The sequence below is a fragment of the Macaca thibetana genome, chromosome 16 (assembly GCF_024542745.1).
Source record: "Macaca thibetana thibetana isolate TM-01 chromosome 16, ASM2454274v1, whole genome shotgun sequence".
NCBI classification, from domain to species: Eukaryota; Metazoa; Chordata; class Mammalia; order Primates; family Cercopithecidae; genus Macaca; species Macaca thibetana.
In genome coordinates this window covers 50,898,854-50,926,782 of record NC_065593.1, presented here as the reverse complement: position 1 = coordinate 50,926,782, position 27,929 = coordinate 50,898,854, and the positions used below count along the sequence as shown (strand labels likewise).

The following is a 27,929-nucleotide window of genomic DNA, read 5'->3' as shown; positions in this document are numbered from 1 at the left end:
GGGCTCATCTCCTGCACACCCTCATTCTGGCTCACCCCTCTTAACTGCTGGGCCTGCTTGGTGTTCCCTGAACAGACCAAGCTCCTTCTTCCTTAGGGATTTTGCCTCTGCTGTGCCCTTGGCCTGGAATGATCTTCCCTGGGGGTCTGAGGGCTCCTTTGCCTCATTCAGGTCTCTGTTCATGCGTCACCTCCTCAGAGAGGCCTTCCCTGATCACCCCTCAGTGGCCTTCCCTGCTGACCCCCTCCCTGGCTTTGCTATTCTGCCCCCTACCCCGAAATGAAAGCCCCAGGAGGGCAGGCAGCTTTCGACTGCCCTGCTCTTGAAGCCCAGAGTCTAGAAGGTGCCTGGCACACCGAGGGTGGACCATAATTCGTGTTAAATGAAAAAAAAAAAAAAGAAAATAAAAGGGCTTCAGGAGAAGGTTCCATTTTGGCAAATAATCATTAAAAGTTTACTATGCTGGAGTCAGCCCTGGGGCTAGATATAGAAGCTCGAAGTCTAGATGAGGAGACAGAGCTGTGGTGTGTGCTGGGCGAGTGGGTGGGGGTGGGAACGCTGTCGAGCCTGAGCGGGTCAGGGCGGACATCTCAGGGAGGAGACACTCATGCCAGTGGAACTGAGAGGAGCTGGCACGGCTGCCTCCAGGTAAAGGGAGGAGGCAGGTGGGCAGGGAGGATGCTCTGGCCTATGCCGGGTGGAGGTGGCCTCCAGCACACAGCGGGTGTTCAGTGAAAATGCTCACCGTGTCCAAGACCCCTGCATCCGAGGAGGACAATTTGAGTTTCTGGACGGGAACCTTCCCAGGTGACGGGGAGTACAGAGCTGAAGCTTCCCCTCAGGAGTCATGGGATCAGATGGGTTTTGAAATGGAAAGGTTTTGCTTATGGAGGGGTCTTGCTCATCTGGGACTGCCCAGCGTCTGTTCTTGAGGGAGGCAGCATCGCCCCCACAGCCCACCAGGATCCTGATGGGAGGGAAGTTTGTCGGCCAGAAGGGAGCAGGGAAGCACCCAGGTGCCCTGTCCTGGGTGCTGGGAATCCAGGCAGGCACCTGGACATTTCCTTTCTCTCTGTCCTGTGTCTGGCACTCTCCCTGCCCCAGTCCAGATGGAATGGGTCACAGCTTGAGGTGGGGCGGAGGCGTCAAATGAGGCCCAAATTGAGTAGGGCAGGGCAAAGGTCGAGAGAGACACCCCTGGCTAAGATCGGTGTGGGGGAGGGGAGCCTCCCTGTGTGGAGTGAGCCTGAGCCTGCTCACGTCCTCCACTTCAGGGAGAGAGAGTGAGGAGGAAGCCAGGCCCCTGTCTTCCCAGGCTGTGGAATGTGGCACCTGAGGGAAGCTGGCCCCTGGACCAGGGACTATTCCCTGCAAGACTCGGCTCTCCCTCCCCACCCACACCATCTGCCCTGGTTCCGGTCAGGCTGGTTTTTCCTCCCCTGAGGACTCGGAGAGGAACACCAGGGGCCATCCTGACCTAGCTTACTTGCCCTGCCCTCCCCCTTTCCTGGGTTTCCACTTCTCAGGAAGCCTCTGAGATGGGCTGCAGCCCAAATGGCCAGACCTGGGCTGTAGGGAGGTTCAAGTCCCGAGAGCATCAGCCTCCTGACCTGAGGGCGGCTTTGGGCTGCTCATGACGTGGCCAGCGCTGCCCTGTCCCGGCTGCTGGGCTCTTCAAGACGGTGAATAGGATTCTTCCCCATCTGGGCAAGAGTAAGGCTCCCCAAGAGATGGATGGGTCCCAGGGCTGGGGGATGGTGGTGGCAGGGGTCTTGCTTAGCTGAGACTGTCCAGGACTCGGCCAGCATCTCTGGTACACAGCAGTGCTTTGTGCAGGGTCCTTGTCTTTCATCACTCCCATTTGTCATCAGGTCATAACAGCATGTCTTGTCTCTGTCCTTTACTCTCTAGCCCATCACTATGGCTAGGTTCAGACCCTCTCCTCTCTAGCATAGACTATTTTAAAAGACCCTAGACTGGATTCTTTATCCCTGGTCATCCCTGCTTCCCTTGACACATCAACCCATTCACCACACAGAACCCACATCCCATCCCTGATGAAAATGACTTTCCATGGTCTTGCTTGCAGCTCCGCCACAGCTGACCTTGTCCTCAGGGTCCCCCTCCCCTCCCCTCCTGCCATGGCCCAACCATATTGAATTGCCAGTAGTCTCCCAAGCTGGGCCTGGTTACTCATCTCTTCCAGGCCCCCATTCTCTTTACTCTTCTGCCTGAGAAACACCTACTGGTCTGTCAGCTTCTTGCTCAAGGGCCATGGCTCTGTAACTAAACAGCTCTCAATGCCCCCGGCAGACATAATTCCCAGCGTCTACATACTTGATTGCATTGCTTGTTTTGAGGCATAAATGCTACTGGCTCAATAGCTCTAGCCTGATGGCCCACATGGTGGCTCCCACTCCAGCACCCCTAAAGATCCTCCAGCTATTTCAGAAAGTCCCCAGGGCAATGCCTCACATGTGCCCACAAGGTGGCTACTGTCTTGCATAGAATACCCTGTGCTCTGCCATCAGCTGTAGCTCTACAAGTCTATGCCACCACCTGGGAAAGCCTTGTTGCTTATTGTGAGAACACCCAGGGGAGCCAACTTCAGATGCTTCCAGACCATGGATCCTTGGAGAGCCAGAGTGGGAGTGGCTTTCCTCAGGTGTAAGTCATTGGCCGCAAGGAGCTCTCCCTGTACTCAGACTCTTCCAAAGTTCTTCTTGTCCCTTTCGCCTTCTTGCTTCATAAAGAAGTAAAACTAGCCTGGCGGACCCAAGGGTGGAAGCAGGAGCATAGAAACCCTTTCCAGGGTCTCTCTTTTCCTCACATCGAATTCTCCCTCTTCCAAAACTTCCTCTCTCATTTCTCAATTCAAGGCTAGGGTTGGTGTGGATGAGCGGAGACAGTGATGTCAATGGTGAGGGTAGGGAGGGGAAGAGGGTATTGACTATATTAAATATGGCTAGTTCTAAATGTCCTTGGTTTAGTGTTACTTAAGAAATTATTTATTTTAATTAATAAGAAATACACAAATACATTTAATTAACAAGAAATACACAAATACATTCTTATAAAACTTAAAACCATAGAGATTACGCTTAGGTTCCTGTTGGCTTACCATCCTTCAATTCCTTCCTTATCTATGCATATATTCATACATATTCATATGGGCCTTAGCAATAAGTCATCTTTTGAGTGTATGTTGACATGAATTGATCATGTTAAGGTTGTTGCTCTCCAACTGGATTTACTGTACCCAACAACTAGTGTTTTTTTTTTTTTTCTTTTGAGATGGAGTTTTGCTCTTGTCGCCCAGGCTAGAGTGTGATAGCTCCATCTCAGCTCACTACAACCTCTGCCCCCCGGGTTCAAGCAGCTCTGCCTCAGCTTCCTGAGTAGCTGAGATTACAGGCACCTGCTGCCACACCTGGCTAATTTTTGTACTTTTAGTAGAGACGGGATTTCACCATGTTGGCCAGGCTGGTCTCGAACTCCTGACCTCAGGTGATCCTCCCACCTTGGCCTCCCAAAGTGCTGGGATTACAGGCGTGAGCGACCGTGCCCGGCCCAATAACTAGTTCTTTAGGGTTTTCAATGTCACTATTCATTGTCATTCCTCATTCCACTTCATTTCTAGTCCTCCACAGCATGGATGTTACATAGTTACTCACCACCTTCCTGCCATTAGTGATTGTGTCTGCACTACAGCAAACAATGCTGCACAGGGCATCCTTTTATCTGTCTTCCTCAATACATGGGCCAGGGTTTCTTTCGGGTGAACGTGAAGAGTGGAACTAATGGCTCATGGGGTGCGTGAATGTTAAAAAATGACGACAATTGTCAAATTGCCCTGCGAAGTGGTTACTACAACCCACCTCCCACCAATGTGTTTGAGGAGGTTCATTTACTCCCAGCTTCCCTACGCTTGACATCATCAAACTTTGTGAGCGGGCCAGTCTAATCAGGAAAAGTTAATCTCCTGTCTTCTCCTGAATTGGGGAGAGGGGGTCCCCTGGCTGCCTTAGTTGGGTAGGGGTGTGGGAGGGGGCCTGGTGCTGTTGACAGAAACCTCCAGCCAGCCCTGCTTGTGGCCCCTCTTCCACTTTTCCTCTCCAAGTCTGTGGTGCTCCAATTCCTGAACTTCTCTAGAGTATGTTGAAAATGTGCTTGCCTCTCATGGACTTCCTGCTTTCTCCTCTGTTGACCCCTTCCTAATCCCCCAAACCCTAGGTCTCAGCTTTCTCTCATCTTCTGTGTTACCATTTTTGAGCTTTAAAGCTTTTGTTGACATTTCTCATCTTTGGCCCTCCCTCCTTCCTTTCCTTTCCTTTCCTCTCCTCTCCTCTCCTCTCCTCTCCTCTCCTCTCCTCTCCTTTCTTCCTCCCTTCCAGCTGGGTCTCACTCTGTCACCCAGGCTGGAGTGCAGTGACACAATCTTGGCTCTCTACAGTCTCCGCCTTCCAAGCTCAAATGATCCTCTCACCTCAGCCTCCTGTGCAGCTGGGACTACAGGTGCACACAACCATGCCCAGCTATTTTTTTGCATTTTTGGTAGAGATGGGGGTTTGCCATGTTGAGACTAGGCCAGTCTCAAACTCCTGAGCTCAAGGAGTCTGCCCGCCTCAGCCTTCCAAGGCGCTGGGATTACAGGCATGTGCCACTGTGCCTCGCCTCTTCTTCCATTTTCTTAAAATACTCCTTAACTGTCATATCATAGCAGGGTTTCAGGAAAGAGTGAAAATTGATGTAGCTATTGAACCTACCACATTTCACCAAAGCTAATACACTTCTATACTCCCCCTACCAGATTGTCAGCCTCTTAGAGGCAGGAAATGTTTGTATTTACTTCTGTGCCCTGGCCCCTGGCAGCATGCATAGCACAGAAGCAGCCCTTGATGGATGTTCACTGAATGAATGGAGGAGCGGGTGAGGAAGCACCTGGTGCTGGTGGTCCCTGGGGAAGGGGAGGGCGTTCAGGTAAGGAGCTACTAATTGACAGGACATGCAAGCTCATGAAGTTTTCCACTCATTTACCTTTCCTCTCCTCCAGGTTATGAACAGAGCCTTCTGCTTTGCTCATGGACATTAGTCTGTCTCCTCTGCTAGGCTCAACTTGGAGGAAACTTGCTTGAATGGCCCGTTGACTGACCAAACAAATAATTGTATATGGGAACAGGCAGGGCAAGTTGGGATCTTGGCATATGATACAATGCCTTTCCCAAATTGGTGGCTTTTTCTCCAGGGCAACAGAAGAAGGCACCTTGACCCCTTTCTCATGAGAAGAGGGCAGCATTAGCGATCGGGACTGTGGCTTGAGGGAGTTAAAGATTTTGGCCCAAATACCCAGTCCACTACTTATTTGTGTGACCTTGGACAAGGTATTCACCATTTTGAGTCTCAACTTTCTTGACCGTAAAATGGGGACAATAATACTTAATTAACATGATTCATTGAGGTAATATATGCAGAGTGTTTTAGCATGGAGCCTGGCCCAGTAGATGTTGGCTATGATTATTTACTGTGTTGTTATTACCTTGGTCATCATTATTCTTGTTGTCATTATCACACCATGCCATTCTATCCAAGGACTAGGTCTCTCACCCCCAGCTTCTTTCCTGTGATCTCCAACCACTATATCATTTCTCCTGGGATGATGAAAGCTCCCCTACCTTTAACCTCTCCACTCTGGGAACCACCTGCATCTGCTGAAGGGTAAGAAGCTTCGTGCTCATGTCTGAGTGGAGATGCAGAGAGGGCCTCAGCCTCAGTGTTAGGAGTTAGAAACGAATTCCAGATCTGCCACAATTCCGTCAGTTGAATCATCATGTGACCCCAGGAAAGTCACTTTACCTCTCTGAGCACCCTGGGGCTGGACTGGCGTTTTCTGTAATTCATGGGTTATTAATAGATATTTAAAGATTCCATGGTCCAGTACATTTGGGAAATACTGGTTAAAGAAAGTTAAATAATAACACTTGTAGCCAAAATTATAGTAACAAATACTATATAACAATAACATTATATAATAATAATAATAATGCTGTTTGAGTGCTCACTATTTGCCAGGTGTTGTGATAAACCTTTTACAAGCACCATTACATTTATTACTTGAAGCAGCCCTCTGAAATAGGTATCCTCCTCCTCCTCATCATTATTATCATCTCTATTTTACAAATGAGGAACTGAGGTTTCCAAGGCTTCTGGTACTGTGCCTTGTGAAACTCCAAAAGAGAGTCAGAGAGAGCAGAGTTTCTGATCTTACTTGACAGGGATCATCTCTTTTCCTACAGGGATCCTATAGTGCTGGGGTTCTGTAGAATCAAGTTGGGGAAGGCTGGGCAGGATCCTGCCTGGGATTGCTTTGAGCTCACCGTTCCATACCCATCACTTCCGACCCTCTGTACCCCTCTTCTGCAGACCCCAGACCTGAGACTGGAGACATGAACTTTGGATGGGTGCTCCTCTGACCAGGTTCTGCCCTCCTGAAGCCAGAGGCTGACAGGAGCCTCCTGGTTGTGAGCACTGTTTCCTGAATGGGAGCAGCAGCTTGACCCCCAGTTCCATCTCTGGGTAGGGCAGCCTCTATAGACAGTTCTCCTGAGTTCTTGAGGAATCAGAAAGTGCCAAAGGCCACATAACTCATGGCCAGGCACTGTTTCTGGCCAGAGAGAGGGAACAAGGCATTCTCCCTGGCCCAGCCAACAGTTCAGTCTGGGGTTGACTGCCCTTGGAACTGGCATGATAAGATTTTGAGGGAAGGCACCCAATGGAGTTGTTTTGGGGGCTGAGACTTCCTTGGAAGGGAGAGCAGGGCCTCCGTCACTCTTGACTAATGGTCAAGAAGCTGGAGGCCAGAATCTGTTACTCCTGGCTGTGGACCTTCGGCAAGTTCCTGCCTCTCACCATGCCTCTGTTTCCTCATCTGTAAAATAGAGATAAGAATAACCTTTCCACTGGGCTGCTGTGAGGATCCAGTGAGATCCGAAAAGGCCTTGTAAACTGTGCTACCCTATAGTTAACTGTTCTTCTGTTTATGGTCTTAGAGTAGGGGGCTGGGACTCCAAGTGCCTCTGAAGGCTAGGGAGCTCAGAACACCTTAATCTTATGAGTAGAACTTTGATTCTACTCTTTGCCCTTTAATACAAAGTCCCTCCCCAGACCATGCTATTAGGCCAGAAAAACAAAGCTGCCTATTGGGGCTTGGTGTGCATGGCAACTATCTGGTCAACCTCCCCTTCTCCCTAACAAGGAGCAGGCCTCCTCAGGGCCAGATAAGGGAGTGACTCAGAGCAGACCAGTCCCAGGGCGCTGACTTTTATGGCTGGTCTTGGACTCCTCTTTTTCCCTCTTGGGCTCTCCAAAGACCTTCAGTCTTCCTGCAACTGATTCACTAAACAGCCTCAGACTGGCCTTCATGAGGGCTCAGAGTGGTTCCTGGTGGGTTAGGGGTGTGTATTTATGGGGTTTCCTGCCCCAGTTCCAGGATGAGTTGGCAGCTAAAAGATAGTTTGCTGGGAACTTAGGTTTCTGAGGCCGGAGACAAGTCTCCACCAGTCACAGGTGACCCAGGCGATAATACACAGAGAGGAGGGCTGAGCTGGGCCACCCCTCTTTTCATGAGGGGAAACTGAGGCCCAGAGATGGGCAGGGACTGGCCTGTCTCCCTTAACACCTTCTCAGGAGGGCCTCTGTTCCAAGCCTGGGTGAATGCTCTGCCATAAGGACAAGAAGGAATCATGGGGAGAGTTCTGGGGACAGGGGGTCATTGGGGACAGGAACTGGGGTGAGGCTGTTGCAGCACCCTGCAGTGCCTGGCAGGGGGCATGGCCCTCCAAAGAGATCCAAAAAGGCGGGTGGAATTGTTGAACAGAACAAGGGGTGGGGCTGTGTGGGGAGGAAGGCCCTGCCTCTATTGTCAAAACCCTTATCTTGTGCCCGGGCACCTTGGTGTTGCTCTGCCCAGCTCATTCAAGCACTCGTCTTTATACAAGGATGAGGACATGCATTCAGCAGCCCTCTGACAAGGAGGGCAGGGATTCATCCTATTTTTGCCTTTCAGTGGCAGATGCTAAATGCCTCAAGGGCAAGTTACTGGCCTCTTCCAGGCTCTGCTTCCTCATCTTGGAAATATTAAAGCAGCCCAATACTCATGTGGTTGAATGAATGCATGCTTTGGGGGATGGAAGGGAGGGGATTATCCTGGTGGCCAGGGACGAGTGGGCTTTGAGAGTTCCAGAGTGGGGGTCAGGCTGGAGCCTGGTGTTGCAAAGGTGCCAGCTGCCAGAACTGCTCCCTGCAGCTGTTCTCAGGAGTCTGTTGTCACCTGGGGCACTGAATAGCAACAACAGGGTGAGGCAGCTTTGTCTTGGGAGGGCTGGGTTCATGCAGCTCAAAGTGCCCTCATCCGGAAACTGTGCCTTTGTCAGAGGGGACTAAAGGGGAGTTGGGCATGGGTGTTCTGAGAGGCTGTAATCTCCAGTGGAGGGCAGGAATCTGTGAATGCACTTTGTGGGGGGGTGGGCTGGTTAGGATCGCAAGCAAGGGGCTTTTAACAGGGAGTACTCTGAATGGTTATTCACTGGGGCTGGGCACGCCTGTAATCCCACGCCTGTAATCCCAGCACTTTGGGCAGCCGAGGCGGGTGGATCACTTGAGGTCAGGAGTTTGAGACCAACCTGGTCAACATAGTAAAACCCTGTCTCTACTGAAAATACAAAAATTAGCTGGTCGTGATGGCGCGCTCCTGTAATCCCAGCTACTCGGGAGGCTGAGGCAGGAGAATCGCTTGAACCCGGGAGGTGGAGGCTGAGGCAGGAGAATCGCTTGAACCCGGGAGGTGGAGGCTGCAGTGAGCCGAGATCACATCACTGCACTCCAGCCTGGGCTACAGAGAGAGACTCTGTCTCCAAAAAAAGCAAGAACAAAATCACTGGGTCGGGGGTGTGCAGGAATATGACCCCAGAGGGACTGTAATGCCCAGTGGTGTCAAACTCTGGGTGATCTAAAAGGGTCAGAACGTGGCTTCCAGGGACAGGGGTGTCTAAGTACGTCCCTGATGGGGGAAAGTCCAGAAGAGGGTCTGCAGAGCGAGAGTGGGGGCGCGGTGTGGGTCGGAGCTTCTGCGCGGACCGGGGCGGGGCAGCTCTGGAGGGCAGGGGCCTCTGGTCTCTGGGAGGGGAGGGAATTGACCAATGGGGAGAGCGCCCATATTTGCTCTCAGGAGGCTGCAAATTCCTCAGGGCTCAGATATCCGCCCCTGACACCATTCCTCCCTTCCCCCCTCCACCGGCCCCGGGCATAAAAGGCGCCAGGTGAGAGCCTCTCCGCTCTTTCCGCGAATCGCAGCGTCTGGGACCAGGGTCGCTCCGTCCGTGCTCCGCCTCGCCATGACTTCCTACAGTTATCGCCAGTCGTCGGCCACGTCGTCCTTCGGAGGCCTGGGCGGCGGCTCCGTGCGTTTTGGGCCGGGGGTCGCCTTTCGCGCGCCCAGCATGCACGGGGGCTCCGGCGGCCGCGGTGTGTCCGTGTCCTCTGCCCGCTTCGTGTCTTCGTCCTCCTCCGGGGGCTACGGCGGCGGCTACGGCGGCGTCCTGGCCGCGTCCGACGGGTTGCTGGCGGGCAACGAGAAGCTCACCATGCAGAACCTCAACGACCGCCTGGCCTCCTACCTGGACAAGGTGCGCGCCCTGGAGGCGGCCAACGGCGAGCTGGAGGTGAAAATCCGCGACTGGTACCAGAAGCAGGGGCCCGGGCCCTCCCGCGACTACAGCCACTACTACACCACCATCCAGGACCTGCGGGACAAGGTGGGCGGAGGCCCGACCGCGGGAAGTGCAGTGCACCTGCCGCGGAAACCCATCCCCGCGGGCCGGGCGAGGTTCCAGGCGGGGCGGCTGGCGGGAGTCCGTTAGGACGTGGGAGGGTCCACAGGTGGGGCCGAGTAAAGGGGGACAGGAGATGTGCGGGACAGGACCTCGGGGCTGGATGCAGAGGCCGGGGTGGTGGAAAGGGGAGGGAACTGGGCAGGGCAGGTAAGTAGGTGGGGCCTCCGGAGGCGGCGGGGGCAAGGTCTGAGCGCCGGGAGGAAGAAGGGGCGCGGGTCAGCGAGGCCTGAAGAGTGGGGAGGAGATGGGACCCGGCTGTAGAGTGCCCAGAGGTCTAGGCCAGGGGCCGCGCTGCCGCAGGAAGATGCGAGAGTTTAGCTTTGGTGATCTGGTCCACCCGGGGCCAGTCTTGCCCCCCTACCACCGCAGCATGGGGCCTCCTGCATTCCGTTTCTCTGGCCGGAAGGGTCTGGTGTTCATCCCTCTCAGGCTTTGGCCTCCTCCCACTCTCCCGCCCTGGGGCCCGTTCCTTTAGGAAGAATGGGAGAGCCGGTCGTGGCCCCTGGGCGGGGTAAAGGAGGGAGGCTTGGTAAACCTCTGCTCGGGAGGACCCGGTACAGCGGCAGCTCCCTGTGGGAGAAAGAACGGATCTGCGTCACAGGCTCTTACAGGGGAACCCTAAGGGGCCTGAGGGGTAGGGCTTGGTCTCCACCCGCAGGGAAGGAGAAATTTATCGGGTCGTGAAGAAATGTATCAGAAGCCATGGAACATTTACAGCCGCACACGCTGGGTCCCCCAACACACAGATCCCCAAAATATTTTCCAGTGCTGTACTCGTGGCATAGACCCAGACCTACAGAACAGGAGGAAGCGCTAGAGATGTCAACAGCCAACAAAAACAGTGCTTTACACATGCAGTTTCAATTTAAAATCACACAATTTAAAATGTTAAATTAAAATTTAAAATTACACAATTTAAAATTTTAAATTAAAATTTAAAATTACACAATTTAAAATTTTAAATTAAAATTTAAAATTACACAATTTTAAAATTGTGACCTACAGGGGTTAGGCACTGTGGCTCACGCCTGTAACCCCAGCACTTTGGGAGGCCAAGGTGGGGGGATTGCTTGAGCCCAGGAGTTCTAGACCAGCCTGGCAAACATGGTGAAATCCTGTCTCTACTAAAAATACAAAAATTAGCCGGGCGTGGTGGTGCATGCCAGTAATCCCAGCTACCCGGGAGGCTGAGGCAGGAGAATCGCTGGAACCCAGGAGGCAGAGCCTACAGTGAGCCGAGATTGCACGATTGCACTTCAGTCTGGGTGACAGAGCGAGACTCTGTCTCAAAAAAAAAAACAAAGCCGGGTACGGTGGCGTGTGCCTTGCAGTGAGCCGTACGTGATCAGTGCCACTGCACTCCAGCCTGGGGCAACAGAATGAGACCCTGTCTTCAAAAAACAAAAACAACAACAAAAAAAATTGGGACAATAAGTACATTTTACTATGCCCCCTTACGCGTTCTTTTTCTCACCTCTGTGTGTGTGTGCAAACACACACACATGAATGGGTGAAACAATTCTCACCATACTATGGGAAATCCCCTCTGATATTTTATAACCTATTTTGTTGCATTGAAAAACTACACAATCGGCCGAGCGTGGTGGCTCACGCCTGTAATCCCAGCACTTTGGGAGGCCGAGGTGGGCAGATCACGAGGTCAGCAGATCGAGACCATCTTGGCTAACATGGTGAAACCCCGTCTCTACTAAAAATACAAAAAAATTAGCTGGGCATGGTGGCGCCTGTAGTCCCAGCTACTCGGGAGGCTGAGGCAGGAGAATGGCGTGAACCCGGGAGGTGGAGCTTGCAGTGAGCCGAGATCGCGCCATTGCACTCCAGCCTGGGCAACAGAGCGAGACTCTCAAACAAACAAAGAAACAAACAGAAAAACTATACAATCACCACCTGGTGCATTGACTAATGAGTGATGGCCTGCTCTTTGAAAAAACAGAACCCAATTACCTTAATCAATATAAGCTGGCTGTTGTGAATGCGCCCCTTAGGTCAGAAAGACCTCAGGTTGGGGTGAATTTGGATGAGGCATCATCCTAAACTTTATAGTTTCCACCTCTGTAAGATAGGAGTACACGCTGACCTAGCAGTGAGGTTCCAGAAGCTATAAAAGATGAGATACAAAGTGCCTGGCACATAATAGATACTCAACAAATGGGATTCTCTTCCCTGGGGGCAAAATGTGCTTTGCGTAGTTGGAGGGGAGTGTAGGGGGGACAGGTATAGATAAGATCTCCCCCGCATCTGGTTTATAGACCTTCTTCAGGCCATTTAGAGTTTCATTGCACACAGGTCTCAGAGATTTCCTCCCCAGGCTTGCCTTCCTGCCCTCCCCCGCCCATGCCCCCCTGGCTCCAGTGTTTCCTCCTGCCCTAGCTCCTGGGCATGGACTATTTCCAAGGCCTCCCAGAGAGTGGGCAAATGGGCGGCAGATGTTGGCTAGGGTTTTGGTCTCTAGGGAGCTGGGGTATATTCATTTGCTCCCCTCTCTCTTCTGGGAAGAAAGCAAGTGGGCAGTGCCTGTGTGTTGAACTGGTGCCAACCTCTGCCTCTGCCTTCCAGATTCTTGGTGCCACCATTGAGAACTCCAGGATTGTCCTGCAGATCGACAATGCCCGTCTGGCTGCAGATGACTTCCGAACCAAGTGAGTGTCTCTGCCCTGGGTGCTGCAGAAGCCGGGACCTGGGTAGGGGTTGGAGGCTTTGGAATCTGCCCTCACCTAGCCTAGCTGGCCTGAAGCTAACCCCTTATGGACTCCTGAAATCTGGGGAGGTAGGGAAGTCTTCAGAGATGCCGGGGAAGCTCTGCCTGGCTGCAACTATTTCCTTTGAAAGGTTTGAGACCGAGCAAGCTCTGCGTATGAGCGTGGAGGCCGACATCAACGGCCTGCGCAGGGTGCTGGATGAGCTGACCCTGGCCAGGACTGACCTGGAGATGCAGATTGAAGGCCTGAAGGAAGAGCTGGCCTACCTGAAGAAGAACCATGAGGAGGTGGGTTTCAAGCTGGGTCTTTCTTCCATCCTTCCCTAACCTCCCAGGGCTGAAGACTCTTTTATTCTGTATTCTCTGACCATGGTAACACTTGGTGCACCCTCACCATGGCCCTGGGTGTGGGATTATGGATCCCAGGGTTCCAAGAGGAATCAGTGATGACCCAGTCTGTCCCCCAGTGCTAGTTACTAGGTCTGTACCTGAAAACTAAGCCCCTTTGGCCTGAAAGGTGGGGAAGTGACCTGGGCCAGGCCCAGCGGGGTCTGGGCCCTGACATGCCCATCTCTGCTATATCTTTTCAGGAAATCAGTGTGCTGAGGGGCCAAGTGGGAGGGTGGGGAAGTGACCTGGGCCAGGCCCAGCGGGGTCTGGGCCCTGACATGCCCATCTCTGCTGTATCTTTTCAGGAAATCAGTGTGCTGAGGGGCCAAGTGGGAGGCCAGGTCAGTGTGGAGGTGGATTCGGCTCCGGGCACCGATCTCGCCAAGATCCTGAGTGACATGCGAAGCCAATACGAGGTCATGGCCGAGCAGAACCGGAAGGATGCTGAAGCCTGGTTCACCAGCCGGGTACGCAGAGGGAAGCAGGCACCCTTTGGGGGTTGGCAAGGGGAGGGCTTCGTGTTCCCTACGTGAAGGTCTGCCTCAGTGCTTATTTCCTCTTCCTCCTCTCTATGCAGACTGAAGAATTGAACCGGGAGGTGGCTGGCCACACGGAGCAGCTCCAGATAAGCAGGTCCGAGGTCACTGACCTGCGGCGCACCCTCCAGGGTCTTGAGATTGAGCTGCAGTCCCAGCTGAGCATGGTATGTGTCCCCCTGCTTCCCTGTGCAATGCACACTTATGCGCTTACAGCCTAGGGCAACCTGGCTGGTGGCTGTGCCCATGCCCTCTCTGGGAACCAGGCTCTGCTGAGTCACCCCCCCCCCCCCAGAAAGCTGCTTTGGAAGACACACTGGCAGAAACCGAAGCGCGCTTTGGAGCCCAGCTGGCGCATATCCAGGCACTGATCAGTGGTGTTGAAGCCCAGCTGGGCGATGTGCGAGCTGATAGTGAGCGGCAGAATCAGGAGTACCAGCGGCTCATGGACATCAAGTCGCGGCTGGAGCAGGAGATTGCCACCTACCGCAGCCTGCTCGAGGGCCAGGAAGATCACTACAACAACCTGTCCGCCTCCAAGGTCCTCTGAGGCAGCAGGCTCTGGGGGCTTCTGCTGTCCTTCGGAGGGTGTCTCCTGGGTAAGGGGATGGGAAGGAAGGGACCCTTACCCCTGGCTCTTCCCCTGACCTTCCAATAAAATTTTATTGTCCAAGGGAGGAAGGATGTTCGATTTGTTATTTCAGCCCATGGAGAAATGGGTTAGGCCTTGGCCGTGTTTAGGTTTTATTTGAACCAAAGTTCACTCTGTCCCAGGAAAGCGGGGGGAGGATACTCACATACTTTGCCTGTAATGGTAATTCCTGTTTGCAGAAGCAGAAGGCTTCATTTATTCAACCTGTTCCTTAAAATAACCTTGTGAAATAAGCGTTGCTTCCTTTTTACAGAGGTAAACTAAGGCTCAGAGAGGTGAAGTGGTTTGTTCTATATGTAGCTACTCTAACGCATGGCAAAGGTGGGATTTGAAATTGTTTTTGCTTCCAGATTTAGTTTTCTTTCTACTCCCCGGGGGGTTGAGGTATCTGTGTGAAATTTATTGAACACATACTATGTGCCATTGAATAAAAAACAGCCCTAAAAGGTAGTGTGAGCTGCATGTTATAGATCAGGAAATAGGCTCAGAGAGGTTCAGTAACTTGTCCAAGGCCACACAGTGACTACATGGTAGAGCCAGAACTAGAACCTAAGTTACCTGATTCTTAGCCCATGGTGCCATCCCCAGCCAGGTGGTCTCCTGGAGTTGATGCCCCTGGTGCCCATCTTGCTGACATTCCAGTCTCGCTCCATAGGAAGGCTCAGGCTGGGGATCCCTAGGGGCAGTTCCTCCCGACACATTTCTCCACCTCACCGAAACGGGATTTGGGGCCAGGCATCCTGCTTGGAGCAAGGCTGGGGAGGCTGTACCTGTCAGTGTGTGTTGTGTGTGTGCATGCACTAACACATTCACCCATTTTTGGGGCAGCCCTGCATAAGCCCTTTAATGCCCACCAGCCCATACCTGGGCCCAGAGCCTGGAATGGGACCCAGCAGTGACCCAGACCTCCCAAAGAGACCCCCAACTTGGCTTGCCTGGGGCCTGCCCTGGGCCAGCAATAGAACGAAGTCCCAGCTTCCTGGTACAACTCTGCCCTTGGGTGGGTATGGCCCTGCTCCTGTGGTTTACAGTTCAGCTGCCAAGAACTGAGGCCAATTCAAGGTAAGGAAGAGGCCCCAAAAGAAGTCCCACTTCTTCCTGGTGGAGAGGTGAGGGCTGCAGGCCCAATCCTGTGAGTAACGGGGACAAGTGAGGGATACTAGTTCCACACCCCATGCTGCCAAATGTACTCAGCACCCTGCTAAGGAGACCGGAGACCCCATCATGGCCATGGCCCGAAGGAGGAGCTGTTTCCTCCATTTCCTGTGGGTCTCAGGTTGATTATGAACATGTAACCCCAGAGCCCCCCTGCTGTAGCCTGGACTGGGACCCCCTTCTGCCCCCTCCCCAGCTGTCCTGTTCTGGCCTCCAGCACCCACAAACCCCCACCCCCCACTTCTCAGGAAGCCTTGGAGCTAGAGGGAGAGGCCTGGCTGCACCCCCAGCTGGGACTGCCCAGAGGCACCTGTCCCTGCCCATGAAAGCCTCCCTTGTCACAGCTGAAACCTTCCCTCTGCCTCAGGGGCCCCTGGAATGTGGCTGTGGGGCGGGGTCTGGGCCCACATAGGTGGGGCAGGTGACTGTCAGGTCTCAGGCCCGAGTGTCAGGAATGAAGCCTTCCTTTGTGTGTGCACTGTGCGGGGTGGGGCTGGACTGGAGACCTGGGATAGGAGAGAGAGGGGAGTGGGGGAGTTGGGGGGAGCGCCTCTACCTCCTGGTCATTGTGGCCACTTCAGTCTGTTGAGCATTTCCTGTGAGTCATCTTGCTCCATCTGAGAGTCAGGCTGGGCTGGAGTTATTCCCATTTTCCTGATTGGTAGACTGAGGATCAGGGAGAGGAGGGTCATTACCCAAAGCCACCCACCTGGTAAACCGGAAAAGAGCGGTTTAAAGGTATGTCTCTGGGCTCCAGGTCACGCCCTCGGTCCGTGGCATTTCCCTGAGGAACAGGGGAGGTGTGGGAGGGTTCTAAGGTTGATGAAGACTTCCTTCTCTTTGTGCCCTCAAATGCTCACTATGGCCCTGAGGCTGGCGGAGTCTGTTAACAGCCCCAGTTTAAATCAGGAACCAGGCTCAGAGACGTTGATTCTCTTTCCACCGGGCTGCACTGCCTCATTCCAAGGAGAAACGGCTGACTCCACAGACGGCCCCATCTGGCTGCAGTGGGCAAAGATCAGAAACTGGCACAGCATCCTGGGCAGGCTGCCTGGGGCAGGGCCTGGGGCTACAGCCTGGGCTGGGGCCAGACAGAGCTTTATCCTCGCAAGGCCATCCCACCTGGGCTAATGAAGAGGCCCCGGGCCCCACCCAGATCTGGAGCCCACGGTAGCGGTTTGGACTGAAACCAGGGGTTTGTGTGTGAGCTGCCGCCCCTGGCCCGGGCCTGTGAGTGTAGGGAAAGCCACCTCGCGGGGCTGCTGGAGGAGAGTCAGGTGCAGAAGGGGATCTGGCTGGGGTCCAGCCCTTCCTCACCCCGGGGTGATGGGCCAGTAATTGTTCTTGTGTTAATTGCTGGGGCCACAATGTCTGCAGAGGCTTTTAATGAGCTCTGGATGATCTGAGCTTGATTATTTTTCTTTCGGAGGAAAAGACAATACCCTCCCACCATGAGACAATACCACACTGTGTGTGCCCAGCACTGGAGGCCAGGCTCACTGTGGAGCTGGGCGAGAAGGAACCCACCCCCAGCCTTGCTGGCTGGCAGTTCCCCTTGCCAGCCCAGCTCAGATGCAGGAATGTGGGGTCTGCAGGAAGGACTCTTTTTCCCGTGCCCTGTTTGGTTGAGGGTGTGAGGACCTGTTTGAGTCCTGGCTTTGCCCCTTACCACTGGTGCCACCTGGCACAAGTTGCTTCACTTCTCCAAGTTTCAATTTCGTTCTTTCTGAATCTTGGGTGGGGGTCACCCTCTGTTGGGAGGATGAGAAGAGGCGATGGAAGCAAAAGTCCTTTGTGAATCACAAAGTGCAGGGTAGAAGTAAAGGATTATGCTATTACAGCAAAAGAAGAACCTAAGAACACCCTGCGCTGCCCCACGGGCGCTGGCTCTGGCAGAGCGATGCCGCTGAGCCGAAGAACATGCTGAGGCTCACAGGCCATGTTCTGATGCCCAATGACAAAGCCCCTCCTGGTGAGGGCACTCAGGCCCAGGTGCTGGTCATGCACCCTGGCCCTTGCATGTCTGGCACCTGGGTGGGGATCCAGGAGGAGGCAGGATGGTGACTGTTGGGCCGCACGGCTTCCCTGGAAGTGAGAGTTGAGAGTGCCCCCGCCACAGGGAAATGCAGACTTAAAAAGGTAAATGTCCACAGTCTTACCGTGGTAATTGGTAGAGTCAGGATTTGAACCCGGGCCTCACAGTCTTACCATGGTAATTGATAGAGCCAGGATTTAAACCCCAGGCCTGAGGGACTCCGGAGCCCTGTCCACTTCACCATGCTGCAACCTGGGCTAGGAATCCTCTTCCTGAGTTTCTGTAAGCCCTGGGGCCAGGTCCGGAGGGCCGGGCCACACCTCCAAGAGGCACTGCCCACAGGTGTCAGTTGTCCCTGGAAAGGTGTCCCTGAGCCGGTGGCAGAGAAAAGGGCTCTCCTGAGTGTTCAACTCCCCATCTTTGTGAAGTGATGCCTTGGTCTTCAAGATCTCCAGTGTCTTCCAGCCTGCCCGCCAATCTCCCATCTCTTCCCTTCCACAGCACTCAGGCACATAGAGCCTTCTGCAGCGGCCTCTCCCCAGCCAGCACTTGACAGGACAGATGGGGGCTAATCTGGCCCTGCTAAGCAGCAACATGCTGCTTGGAACTTGCCCCAGCCTTATCAGCGGAGGTCTGCCCCAACACATCCCAGAAGCGAGCAAAGGTTCAGCGCTATGCAGTTGGCAGGTGTCGGGATCATCAGTCATCCCCTTGTCAGCCCCGAGCCTGCTGGGCTTTTGTGAGGGTGCCAGGGACACAGGCTGGAGGCTGGCAGGAGGGGAGTAGAGGTGGGAGGAGGGGAGTCCATCTGCAGCACCAGGGAAGGGATGGATGCTGGCTCCTCTGGTCACCTCAGCTGGAACACTACTCAAGGTCCCTGGCTCCTGTCCTCCAACTGGGGGTCCTGCATTCCCATCCCCAGAGGCCTCCACTCCCCCTGAGCCCTGCAGTCTCTCACTCACTCACAGGGTTTTGAGTTGGATAACACAGTGTAATGATCAGGAAGTGGACTCCCAAACCGAGAACACGGAGCTGTCCCCTTGGGCAGAGGCTCAGGGCTCGGGGCAGTGGAGAAGTCCAGCTGAGGGCACAGTGGCTTGAGCTGCTCTCAGTTCAGCTAGAGGCTTTGGTAGCTGTGCTGTGATGAGAGTTCACTCCCTGCTGCTCTCTTCTGGCATGGAGAGATGAACCTGTAATCCAAGTGTTAAAACCGTGCCCCGGGGGAAAACACTATTAATTCTGAATCATCTCTTTTGTTGCATTAAAAAAAATAGAAGAGAAAAACTTCACACGAGCCACTCAAGGTGTGCAGGCAGCTGTGTTTGTCAGGAAGGCAGAAGGAGTTGGCTTTGCTTTGGGGGAGGAGACGAGGTCCCACAGCACCCTCTGAGGGGAATATAAGGAGCCCCAGAGTGCAGCCTGGCCTGGTACCTCCTGCCAGCGTCTCTTGGGTTTGCTGAGAACTCACGGGCTCCAGCTACCTGACGATGACCACCACATTTCTGCAAACTTCTTCCTCCACTTTTGGGGGTGGCTCTACCCGAGGGGGTTCCCTTCTGGCTGGGGGAGGTGGCTTTGGTGGGGGTAGTCTCTATGGGGGAGGTGGAAGCCGAAATATCTCAGCTTCTTCTGCTAGGTTTGTGTCTTCAGGGTCAGGAGGGGGCTACGGGGGTGGCATGAGGGTCTGTGGCTTTGGTGGAGGGGCTGGCAGTGCTTTTGGTGGAGGCTTTGGAGGGGGCATTGGTGGGGGTTTTGGTGGTGGCTTTGGTGGTGGCGATGGTGGTCTCCTCTCTGGCAATGAGAAAATTACCATGCAGAACCTCAATGACCGCCTGGCCTCCTACCTGGACAAGGTACGTGCCCTAGAAGAGGCCAATGCTGACCTGGAGGTGAAGATCCGTGACTGGTACCAGAAGCAGGCCCCGACCAGCCCGGAACGCGACTACAGCCAATACTTCAAGACCACTGAAGAGCTCCGGGACAAGGTGAGTCCTCAGATGTCAAAGAGAGGGGAGCAGGTGGCTGGTACCCTGTATGTGGCTCTAATGTCAGTGTTACTGCTGACTCGAGGAAATCCTTTCCTGCCCAGGCAACGACTGTCTGGTGTGTAACCTCAGCAAATTTGGAATGCACCTGCTGTCCAGGTGCAGAGGCTAGTGCACATCTTCTCAACTTGGTGGTGCTGGGGGAGGAAGGGAGGGGTCTTGGGAATCTGGTTAGGACCAACAGGGGCACAGGTGGGGGCAATTATAAAGAGCCAGGGGCAGTAGCTCACACCTGTAATCCCAGTGCTTTGGGGGGCCAAGGTGATAGGACTGCTCGTGTTCAGGAGTTAGAGGCTGCAGTGAGCTAATGACTGTGCCACTGTACTCCGGCCTAGGTGACAGAGTGAGAACCTGTATCTAATGGAAAAAAACAATAATTAAAAAAAAGAGCAGCTCGCCTTCCCTACCTCATGCACCCTGCAGGCTTCTGCATAAAGTATTCCTTCACCTCTTTGGCAGGAATGGGATTGGAGTGTGGCCTCATGAGTCCCAGATGCTAGAACCTCTTGTCTTTTCCTATAAAGAGGCCTTTTGTGCCAAAAGTACTGTTGGGTCTTAGGAGACCTGGGAACTCATTACACATTCTGTCACCCACTCACTCACCTTTTTACTCCCTGAGACTGGGTTCTTCATTTGTAAAAGGCCTTCTTTAGCTGCCCTCCAGGTTGCTACTGGCTGGAATGTTCTGTAGATCCATGGCTGTGTCCAAGATGTGCAGGAGGCAGTGACCATGAGCTGTCCACAGGGGGGCTGGTGGAGTGTCTCTGGGAGGGCTATTGTCAGAGCTGACCACACCCCACTCCACCACTCTTCTGGGCAACCAATTCCCACAGGCAGTACTGCCTCCTTGGTCTTTCGTGCCCTGGAGACAAGGAGGGCAACTCCTCAGGTGTCTCAAGGAGGCTGGTATGGGACAAAACCAGAAGTGGACACTCAAGATGCGGCTGGACTCTGCCCACCCCAGAGGCCCTACAGATTTTTGTTGGTGGTGTCAGAGGGGTGATTGTCAGTGAGGGGCTGGCCTTGGGTGCAGAGTGGAGAGCAGCAAGGGAGAGAGAGGAGTCCTCTAGGCACCAACTCTGTCTCCTGCAGATCATGGCCACCACCATCGACAACTCCCGGGTCATCCTGGAGATCGACAACGCCAGGCTGGCTGCAGACGACTTCAGGCTCAAGTGCGCTCCCCCCTCCCTCTCCTCTTCCCGCTTTACTTGGCCTTCTCCTGGGTCTGACTCAGGCAGCCAAGACCCCTCCCACTTCCTTCTTTGGCCTCCCTCTCTCTCCTCAGGTATGAGAACGAGCTGGCCCTGCGCCAGAGCGTCGAGGCTGACATCAACGGCCTGCGCCGAGTCCTGGATGAGCTGACCCTGGCCAAGACTGACCTGGAGATGCAGATCGAGGGCCTGAATGAGGAGCTGGCCTACCTGAAGAAGAACCACGAGGAGGTGAGAGCTGGCCCCCATCACCCTTGAACCTGAGAGAGGTGGGGAACTTCTTCCCAAAACGCACTTAAATTGCCCAGAGGGAAAGACAGCGGCTCCAGGAAGCCCTCCCAGATTTTCGCGAGATTAAGTCGGTGGGAGGCAGAGTGGGGCTGCTGGTACTTCCTCATCGTTGGCCTGGGGCTTAGTGGTTCAGAAACACCCCCAAACCCCAAAACCAGGTGTCCTCATGGAGAGGAAGGGGCACTGACCTGTGGTAGCCCAGACCCACAGCCAGGCCAGGTGGCCAGTACGAATGACTGACTTCCTCATTGGCTTTGTGAGCTCACATCAGGGCCCTACAGTCTCGGGGTCCTCCCTTTGGTAGGACCTAGAGCAGCAGAGAGCTCCTCAGAGTTGAGGGGTCCATGTGACCGAACCTCTTCATGTGCAATGGGGAACATCGGTTGGGGTGCGTTAGGGGCAGAGCCAGGATTGGCATGTGGGACCCCAGACTCAGGTTTCTCTTCTGCTCTCCGTCTCTAAATGGGCCCCTCCCACCCTGCAGGAGATGAAGGAGTTCGGCAGCCAGCTGGCCGGCCAGGTCAATGTGGAGATGGACGCAGCACCGGGCGTGGACCTGACCCGCGTGCTGGCAGAGATGAGGGAGCAGTACGAGGCCATGGCGGAGAAGAACCGCCGGGATGCTGAGGCCTGGTTCTTCAGCAAGGTGGGCCTGATCTCCTGCCCTGCCCTGCCTGCCCCAGCTCCCTGAGTCTCCGAGGAGGCCCCGGGACTCACTTCTCTTGTGCATGATCTGCAGACTGAGGAGCTGAACAAAGAGGTGGCCTCCAACACAGAAATGATCCAGACCAGCAAGACGGAGATCACAGACCTGAGACGCACGATGCAGGAGCTGGAGATAGAGCTTCAGTCCCAGCTCAGCATGGTACAGCCACCCTCGCCCCATCCCAGCCTCTCGGGTGGTAGAAGCTCCCACCCTTCCTGGCTAGTTAAGCCTTGGAGTTCTCAAGCCCCCTCAAGAGGTGGTTCCCTGAACTCCATTCAGTGCCCCCTCCCCGCTTGCCCTCAGTGGCTTCCTTTCTAGTCTGATGTGTCTATGCATCTGTCACTCCTCCAGAAAGCCGGGCTGGAGAACTCGCTGGCTGAGACAGAGTGCCGCTATGCCACGCAGCTGCAGCAGATCCAGGGGCTCATCGGTGGCCTGGAGGCCCAGCTGAGTGAGCTCCGATGCGAGATGGAGGCTCAGAACCAGGAGTACAAGATGCTGCTTGACATAAAGACGCGGCTGGAGCAGGAGATTGCCACCTACCGCAGCCTGCTGGAGGGCCAGGATGCCAAGTAGGCGCCTGGGCACCGGGGCGGGAGTGATGAGGGCTGCTTGTGGCTGCGGAGCAGGGTCATCCTAAGGGAATGGCAGGATGTCCCTAAGCAGCCTTGAGGGGCTGTGAAAAGAGAACTGAGCAAGGAGGGAGGATCTGGACTCTGCACTCTGGTCCTTGGCTGTTACCTGGGGCAGGTCACTTCCTCTCTCTGGATCCATGTTTCTTCTGTAAATGATAGAGGCTGGGCTAGTGGTAGTGAAGATCTAGTGCTCATTCCATTCTCTGCATGAAATAGATGGGTATTCTTGTAGTTCACAATTTGGACAGGGCTCGGTGGCTCACACCTGTAATCCCAGCACTTTTGGGGGTCCGAGGTGGGTGGATCACTTGAGGTCAGGAGTTAGAGACCAGCATAGCCAATATGGTGAAACCCAATCTCTACTAAAAATACAAAAATTAGCCAGGCGTGGTGGCGGGTGCCTGTAATCCCAGCTACTGGGGAGGCTGAGGCACAAGAATCACTTGAACACGGGAGGCAGAGGTTTTAGTGAGCCGAGATCGTGCCATTGCACTCCAGCCTGGGCAACAGAGCAAGACTCCGTCTCAAAAACAAAACGAAACAAAACAAAACCCCGAAAAACAAAAAAAACAAAACAAAACAAAAAAAAAGATTCTGTCTACTTGGGGGTAGCAGGCCTGGATGCGTTAGCAGGATGTCCCACCTCTAGAGGGGTCAGGTGTGTGGGTGGCGGTGGTGTAGGGTCTGAAGAGGACTGCATAGCATCTACATGAGCTTCCCTTAGAGACACCTGAGCTTGTGCCCTTTGCTTAAATCAGCTTCCTTCTTTCTTTCAGGATGGCTGACATTGGCATCAGGGAAGGTAGGAAGGGCCTCACTCCTCTGGTATGGGGTGGGGAGGGGAGATGTTGAAGCCACCACTCCCTTCGGAATAGGGAGGAAGGAAAAGGAGCCCAAACATCCCATTAGGTGGGAACATTCCCGTTCCATTAGATGCCTCTTCCCCGGTGGGACCTCCTGTCAGCCCCAGGTGAGATTGGGGCTGGTGATTTATTGAGAAACTTCCGGGTTGAGTAGGCTTCGTTCAGGGCCTGTCTCTCCCCAGGCCCCATCTTCATACACTTCCAATAAGATGCCCACAATTCATCCCCCTTCACGTGCAGCTTGAAAAGCCCTGACATTGTTGTCCCTGCCGGGCATACCTGCCATTGCCACTGCCCGTCTCTGTGATGAGCAATTCAACACCAGATCTCTGGCAGCTCTTGAGGGATTGGCCAGTGGCCATTCTCAGGGCTGCTGTCTAGTTTTCCCAGAGCCTCGCCAAGGTCCTGGCCACCTTGGGAGAGAGGGGAGGTTCCCTCACTCTAAAGCCTGCTCCTTCTCTCTCTAGCCTCTTCCGGAGGTGGCGGTAGCAGCAGCAATTTCCGCATCAACGTAGAGGAGTCAGTGGATGGAAAGGTGGTTTCTTCCCGCAAGAGAGAAATCTAAGTGCCCATTGCAGGAGAAACATCCCTTGCCACTCCCCACTCTCATCAGGCCAAGTGGAGGACTGGCCAGGGGGCCTGAACGTGCAAACTCCAGTCCCCGCCTTCAGAGAGCTGAAAAGGGTCCCTCGGTCTTTTATTTCAGGGCTTTGCATGCGCTCTGTTCCCCCTCTACCTCTCCCCGCCTTCTTTAGAGCAAGGAGGTGCAGAAGCAGCTGCGTTGTGTAACAAGCTCATTTGTATGGTGTCTGTTCATGCAATAAAGAATTACTTTTCCTTTTGCAAATATCTCTTGGTAGTATATCCATTTTTTGTTGATGGGGTCCTGGTTGGCCTCTGACCTCTGAGGAGACCCAGGGTCCATGTGGTGACATCTCCCCCTACTTTGGTCTCTTCCCTGCATGGCCACAATTCTTCTGGGTACCCAGGGCACTGGTGGCTGGGGCAAACATAGTGCTACTCAGGTGATTTGCTCTTCTGGGTCACCATGGGGTGACCAGGGAAGTGAAGGTGGGAAGGTTCCCTAAGAACAGTTTGGTGTACCCAGCACAGAACTCGACACATCTTATAATTATGAATATTTACCAAGTGACTGATTGCGTTGATTGCCTTGGTTCACCACCCCATGACTGGCATGATGCCACACACACTCACCCAGGGGGCTTATTTAATCCTCACCATTGTAGGTGGTCGGGATTTATTATTTCCACCTTAGAGATGAGGTCACTGGAGGCAGAGAGAAAAATGACTTGCCCCGGGCCTTGTGGATGGATGATAAGCAGCAGGGCTGGGTCTAGGCCTATATCCATAGGATTCCAAGACCAGGGCTGGTTCTAGGACCCCAGGCCCTCTCACAGCCTGCTGCCAGGACCCTGCTGCTTGCTTCTGACCCTCACCACATGTGCTGCTCCAATCTCCCCTCCTTTCTAGCCAGGCATAACTGACCTCCAGAGTGGACAAGCCAGTTCCCAACTTGATCCCCCTGCAGGCTGTCCCCCATCCCCACTGAAGCTGATGCCTCCTCCCAAAAGGCACTTATATTGCCCAGAGGGAAAGACACCAGTTCCAGGAAGCCCTCCTAGATTTTCCCAAGATTAAGTTGAAAGCAACGTCAACCCCTCTTACCCTCCTTAATCCAAATCCTGCTCCGGCTCCCCATCCCTGGCAACTCCATCGCAGTCCTGCTAGAGCAGTAGCATCCATGCACACATTGTTTGTGGCCTCTGGTCTCAGGCTGTTTTCTTTGAGCTCTTGGATTTATCATCCCTAACAGAGGGCGAAAATGAGGAAGCAGAGAACTCTGGGTGCAGAGGCTGGGCTGACTCAGGCCCTGGGGTGAGGATTGGGGGTGGGGAGGGAGAACCGGTTTCTCGGTCTCACTGGGAAGAGCAGATTGGAGGTGCTTCTGTTTTTTGGAGAATCTGATATTTTGGGGGAAGGGTCAAGCCCTCTGAGAGGGTCCCCATGTGTCTTGTTGTGCAAAGCCCCTTCCCCACAAACCCTGGTTGGAGATAAAGTGGTGCCTGCTCTTTCCAGGGGAGATTTAATTAAGAATGTGCCTCCTGAGAACACACACAGGCGAGACTCCCCCGGGGCTGGAGGAAGGAAACGGAATTTAGCGAGTGTCTATGATATGTCAGGCCCTGGGTAGGGCATTCCGGGACGGCGTCTCATTAACTCTTAAAACAGCTCTTTAAGTTAGTATCAGTCTTCAGCGTCAGTTTCAGAAGAGGAAACTGAGGCCTGGAGAAGTTTAGTAACCTGAATGAGGTCACAAGCCAGGAAATGGTGAAGCTGGGTCTGGGACTGGTCGCTCTGATTCCAGACCCTCGCTTTGCCCTTTAAGTCGTGACGTGACAGAAGCTGCAACACTCTTCTTAAGAGGTATGCTAACTAAAAATCTAAAACCTGTCTTTTTTTTTTTTTTTCTTTTTTTCTTTTTTTTTTTTTTTAAGAGGCCAAGTCTCGCTCTGTTGCCCAGACTGGTCTCAGCTCCTGGCCTCAAGTGATCCTCCTACCTCAGCCTCCCGAGTAGCTGGGATTATAGGAGTGAACTGCTGCACCCGACAGAAACCCATTTCTTAACCTCTGCGGGCAGCATGCCAAATGCCATACAGTCATTAAGGTCAGAAAGATTGTCCTCACGCCTAACCATAGTCTCTCATGCTGTGGTTTAAGTTCACCCTGACACCCAAACCATTAGCTGCCAGATCCCCCACGTCCTGGGAACAGTCAGTCTCCTTCCCACCTCTCTTCGGTCCCTGGCATTGGAAGCTGGTGGCCTGGTTGCTGCTTCTGCCTCACTGGCCTTCAGGCCTCTGTCAAGAGGTCTCAGGCCTTCCAAGCAGCCGGCAAAGGGTTTTCTCAGGCTTTAGTTTCCAAAACTAACAACCTCTGTGAACGGTGCAGAGAGGCAAGGTGACTTCGCCTATGGGCTGCGTCCGGCACGCCTTCTCTCTGGGCCAGACTCTGGCTTGGGGGTAGGAGGAAAATCTCCTATCTCCCTGAAGTACCTATTTCTGCTTTCCTGGGATGCCTGGAGGGGCTGTCAGAGAAATCCTTGGAACTTGCCAAGTCTCATCCCCAGCCTGACACTGGAGTGAGACACCCGCATCCAGGGATGGCTCATGCCCTGCTGAGCCTTTAAGTAGTCTCTGGGCAGAAAGGGTGCACCTTCTGACTGCCCTGGGCTGAGGTCAGGCTTGGTTTCCAGCCAATCAGAGAAGCAGGCAGTGGGCGATGCCCCACCCTTCTTCCCACAGAGAGATGGCTGCTTTCCGACCAGAGATTAGGGCCTGGGGTGTGTCCTTTGCTCAGGCTGGGCTTCCTAGACCAGGCATAAGACTTGCTTGCCGCTATCTCCCTGAGGACTGCGGCTGGCCCCTGCCTCTCTCTGGGTTTCAGTTTCCCCATTTTTCACCTGGGAGTCTGGCTGGACAAGATGATCCTGAGGGTCTCTATGAGATGATCTGTGTCCTGGGACCTCGGAAGGGAGCCTGTGACAGCAGGGACTGTGTTCAGTGTCTTCACTGCTGAATTCTCAGTGCGAGTGCTAAACAAATACTCGTTTAATGCGTGAACTTGCTTCTCCTTTGCTTTTTCCTGCCTTAGACATTCATCAGTATGCTGGGCATGTGCCCACCTGTTGACCACCTGGTCACCTGTCCCTCCATGGGCAGCTGGCAGCACAGGGGGAAATAAGCAGCAGACAGCTTTTCTCCTGCAATTTTTTTTTTCTATTACTACCTGTGGCTCTCCTGAATTGGAGCCGGGGTGACCCCACTGGATACCACTCACCTTTGCCAATCCTCACCTAAAGCCAGGGGACAAAATATCCCCGAAACGGCATCTCAGACATTTTTCCTGAGCTTTCCTGTGCCACGAGCAGGATTTGCGGGTATATTCAGCAAAGGTCCCATCCTCAGGGAACCTGATATGGCGTGGGAGAAATAAACTAGGAAATTCACCTCCTCCCATTTGCCTGCTTGCTGTGGGCGCCGTGCTGACTGTAGGGACCAGAAAGGGAAGGGAAGCAAAGTAATGTGTCCCTGCCGGGTGGAGGCTCAGAGGAATCTTGACAGGTCACTGAGCAATGCTAACCTTGCATTTCCTCATTTGTAAAAGGGAGGCAGTAGCAACCTCCCGCCTGCCCAGCACCTCCCGTGTCTCAGGTCTTTGAGGAACCTGGAATATTAACTCATCCAGTACCCATTTTTCAGTGGTGACTACTGAGGCCCTGAGAGGTTGAGTGACTTTCCCAAGATTACACAGCGAGTCGGTGGCGGATGGAGGATTGAAACTCAGGTCTACCTTGTCCAAAGCCCTTGCTGAGCTCACTGGGTATCTGAGAAACCAGTGGTGGTGTAAAAAGGATTTTAAAAAGTTGGGTGCTGTAGAAATGCAAGAGCCTAAGGCATTGAGCTTCAGCCTTGAAAGACTTCTGAGTGGTGCTGTGCCCAGCAGGCATCTCTGAGGAGTGGGAGCTGCCCAGAGGGCCTGGGGTGACTCTCTGGGGAGGGGTTGCCTTTCAAGAGAGGCCTCTTCCCTGTGGAGGAGACTTGAGACCCTTTTTGAGGTTGGTCAGTCGTCCTGGATTCTAGGTCCCTTGGAGTCCAAGGAGAGAGGTGCCTGATCCAAGCAAGGAATTCCAGATTAGAATCTGAGTGACAGGGTTGAAGCCTCACCTCTGCAGATAAACAATCTAATGACTGTGGACAAATCTTTGAGAATCAGAGACTCA

At 53.8% G+C, this 27,929-nt stretch overlaps 4 protein-coding genes across 4 annotated transcripts in view; 2 read left to right on the top strand and 2 right to left on the bottom strand.

Annotated features, from left to right (window-relative positions):
- Positions 1 to 27,929, bottom strand: part of LOC126938621 (eukaryotic translation initiation factor 1) — a 1,120,764-nt gene that overhangs the window by 154,923 nt on the left and 937,912 nt on the right. The window lies entirely within an intron of this gene.
- The window catches only part of CNP (2',3'-cyclic nucleotide 3' phosphodiesterase), a 736,460-nt gene that overhangs the window by 443,051 nt on the left and 265,480 nt on the right, over positions 1 to 27,929 (bottom strand). The gene's annotated exons all lie outside the window — the stretch shown is intronic.
- KRT19 (keratin 19) lies at positions 9,253 to 14,209 on the top strand. The gene is made up of 6 exons (XM_050762792.1): positions 9,253 to 9,809; positions 12,465 to 12,547; positions 12,738 to 12,894; positions 13,302 to 13,463; positions 13,574 to 13,699; positions 13,828 to 14,209. The coding sequence occupies exons 1-6, from the start codon at positions 9,390 to 9,392 to the stop codon at positions 14,080 to 14,082; spliced, it is 1,203 nt and encodes a 400-aa protein (XP_050618749.1). The 5' UTR covers positions 9,253 to 9,389; the 3' UTR covers positions 14,083 to 14,209.
- KRT15 (keratin 15) lies at positions 18,790 to 23,977 on the top strand. The gene is made up of 8 exons (XM_050762740.1): positions 18,790 to 19,359; positions 20,512 to 20,594; positions 20,708 to 20,864; positions 21,409 to 21,570; positions 21,664 to 21,789; positions 21,982 to 22,202; positions 23,042 to 23,067; positions 23,596 to 23,977. The coding sequence occupies exons 1-8, from the start codon at positions 18,862 to 18,864 to the stop codon at positions 23,691 to 23,693; spliced, it is 1,371 nt and encodes a 456-aa protein (XP_050618697.1). The 5' UTR covers positions 18,790 to 18,861; the 3' UTR covers positions 23,694 to 23,977.

What these genes read in the sequence shown, in the direction of transcription:
- KRT19 (XM_050762792.1), top strand. Translation starts at nt 9,390, where the DNA reads ATGACTTCCTACAGTTATCGCCAGTCGTCGGCCACGTCGTCCTTCGGA. An exon ending in GCAGATGACTTCCGAACCAA is followed by an intron (nt 12,548 to 12,737) that starts GTGAGTGTCTCT and finishes TTCCTTTGAAAG; the next exon opens with GTTTGAGACCGAGCAAGCTC. An exon ending in AAGCCTGGTTCACCAGCCGG is followed by an intron (nt 13,464 to 13,573) that starts GTACGCAGAGGG and finishes CTCTCTATGCAG; the next exon opens with ACTGAAGAATTGAACCGGGA.
- KRT15 (XM_050762740.1), top strand. Translation starts at nt 18,862, where the DNA reads ATGACCACCACATTTCTGCAAACTTCTTCCTCCACTTTTGGGGGTGGC. An exon ending in GCAGACGACTTCAGGCTCAA is followed by an intron (nt 20,595 to 20,707) that starts GTGCGCTCCCCC and finishes CTCTCTCCTCAG; the next exon opens with GTATGAGAACGAGCTGGCCC. An exon ending in TTCAGTCCCAGCTCAGCATG is followed by an intron (nt 21,790 to 21,981) that starts GTACAGCCACCC and finishes TCACTCCTCCAG; the next exon opens with AAAGCCGGGCTGGAGAACTC.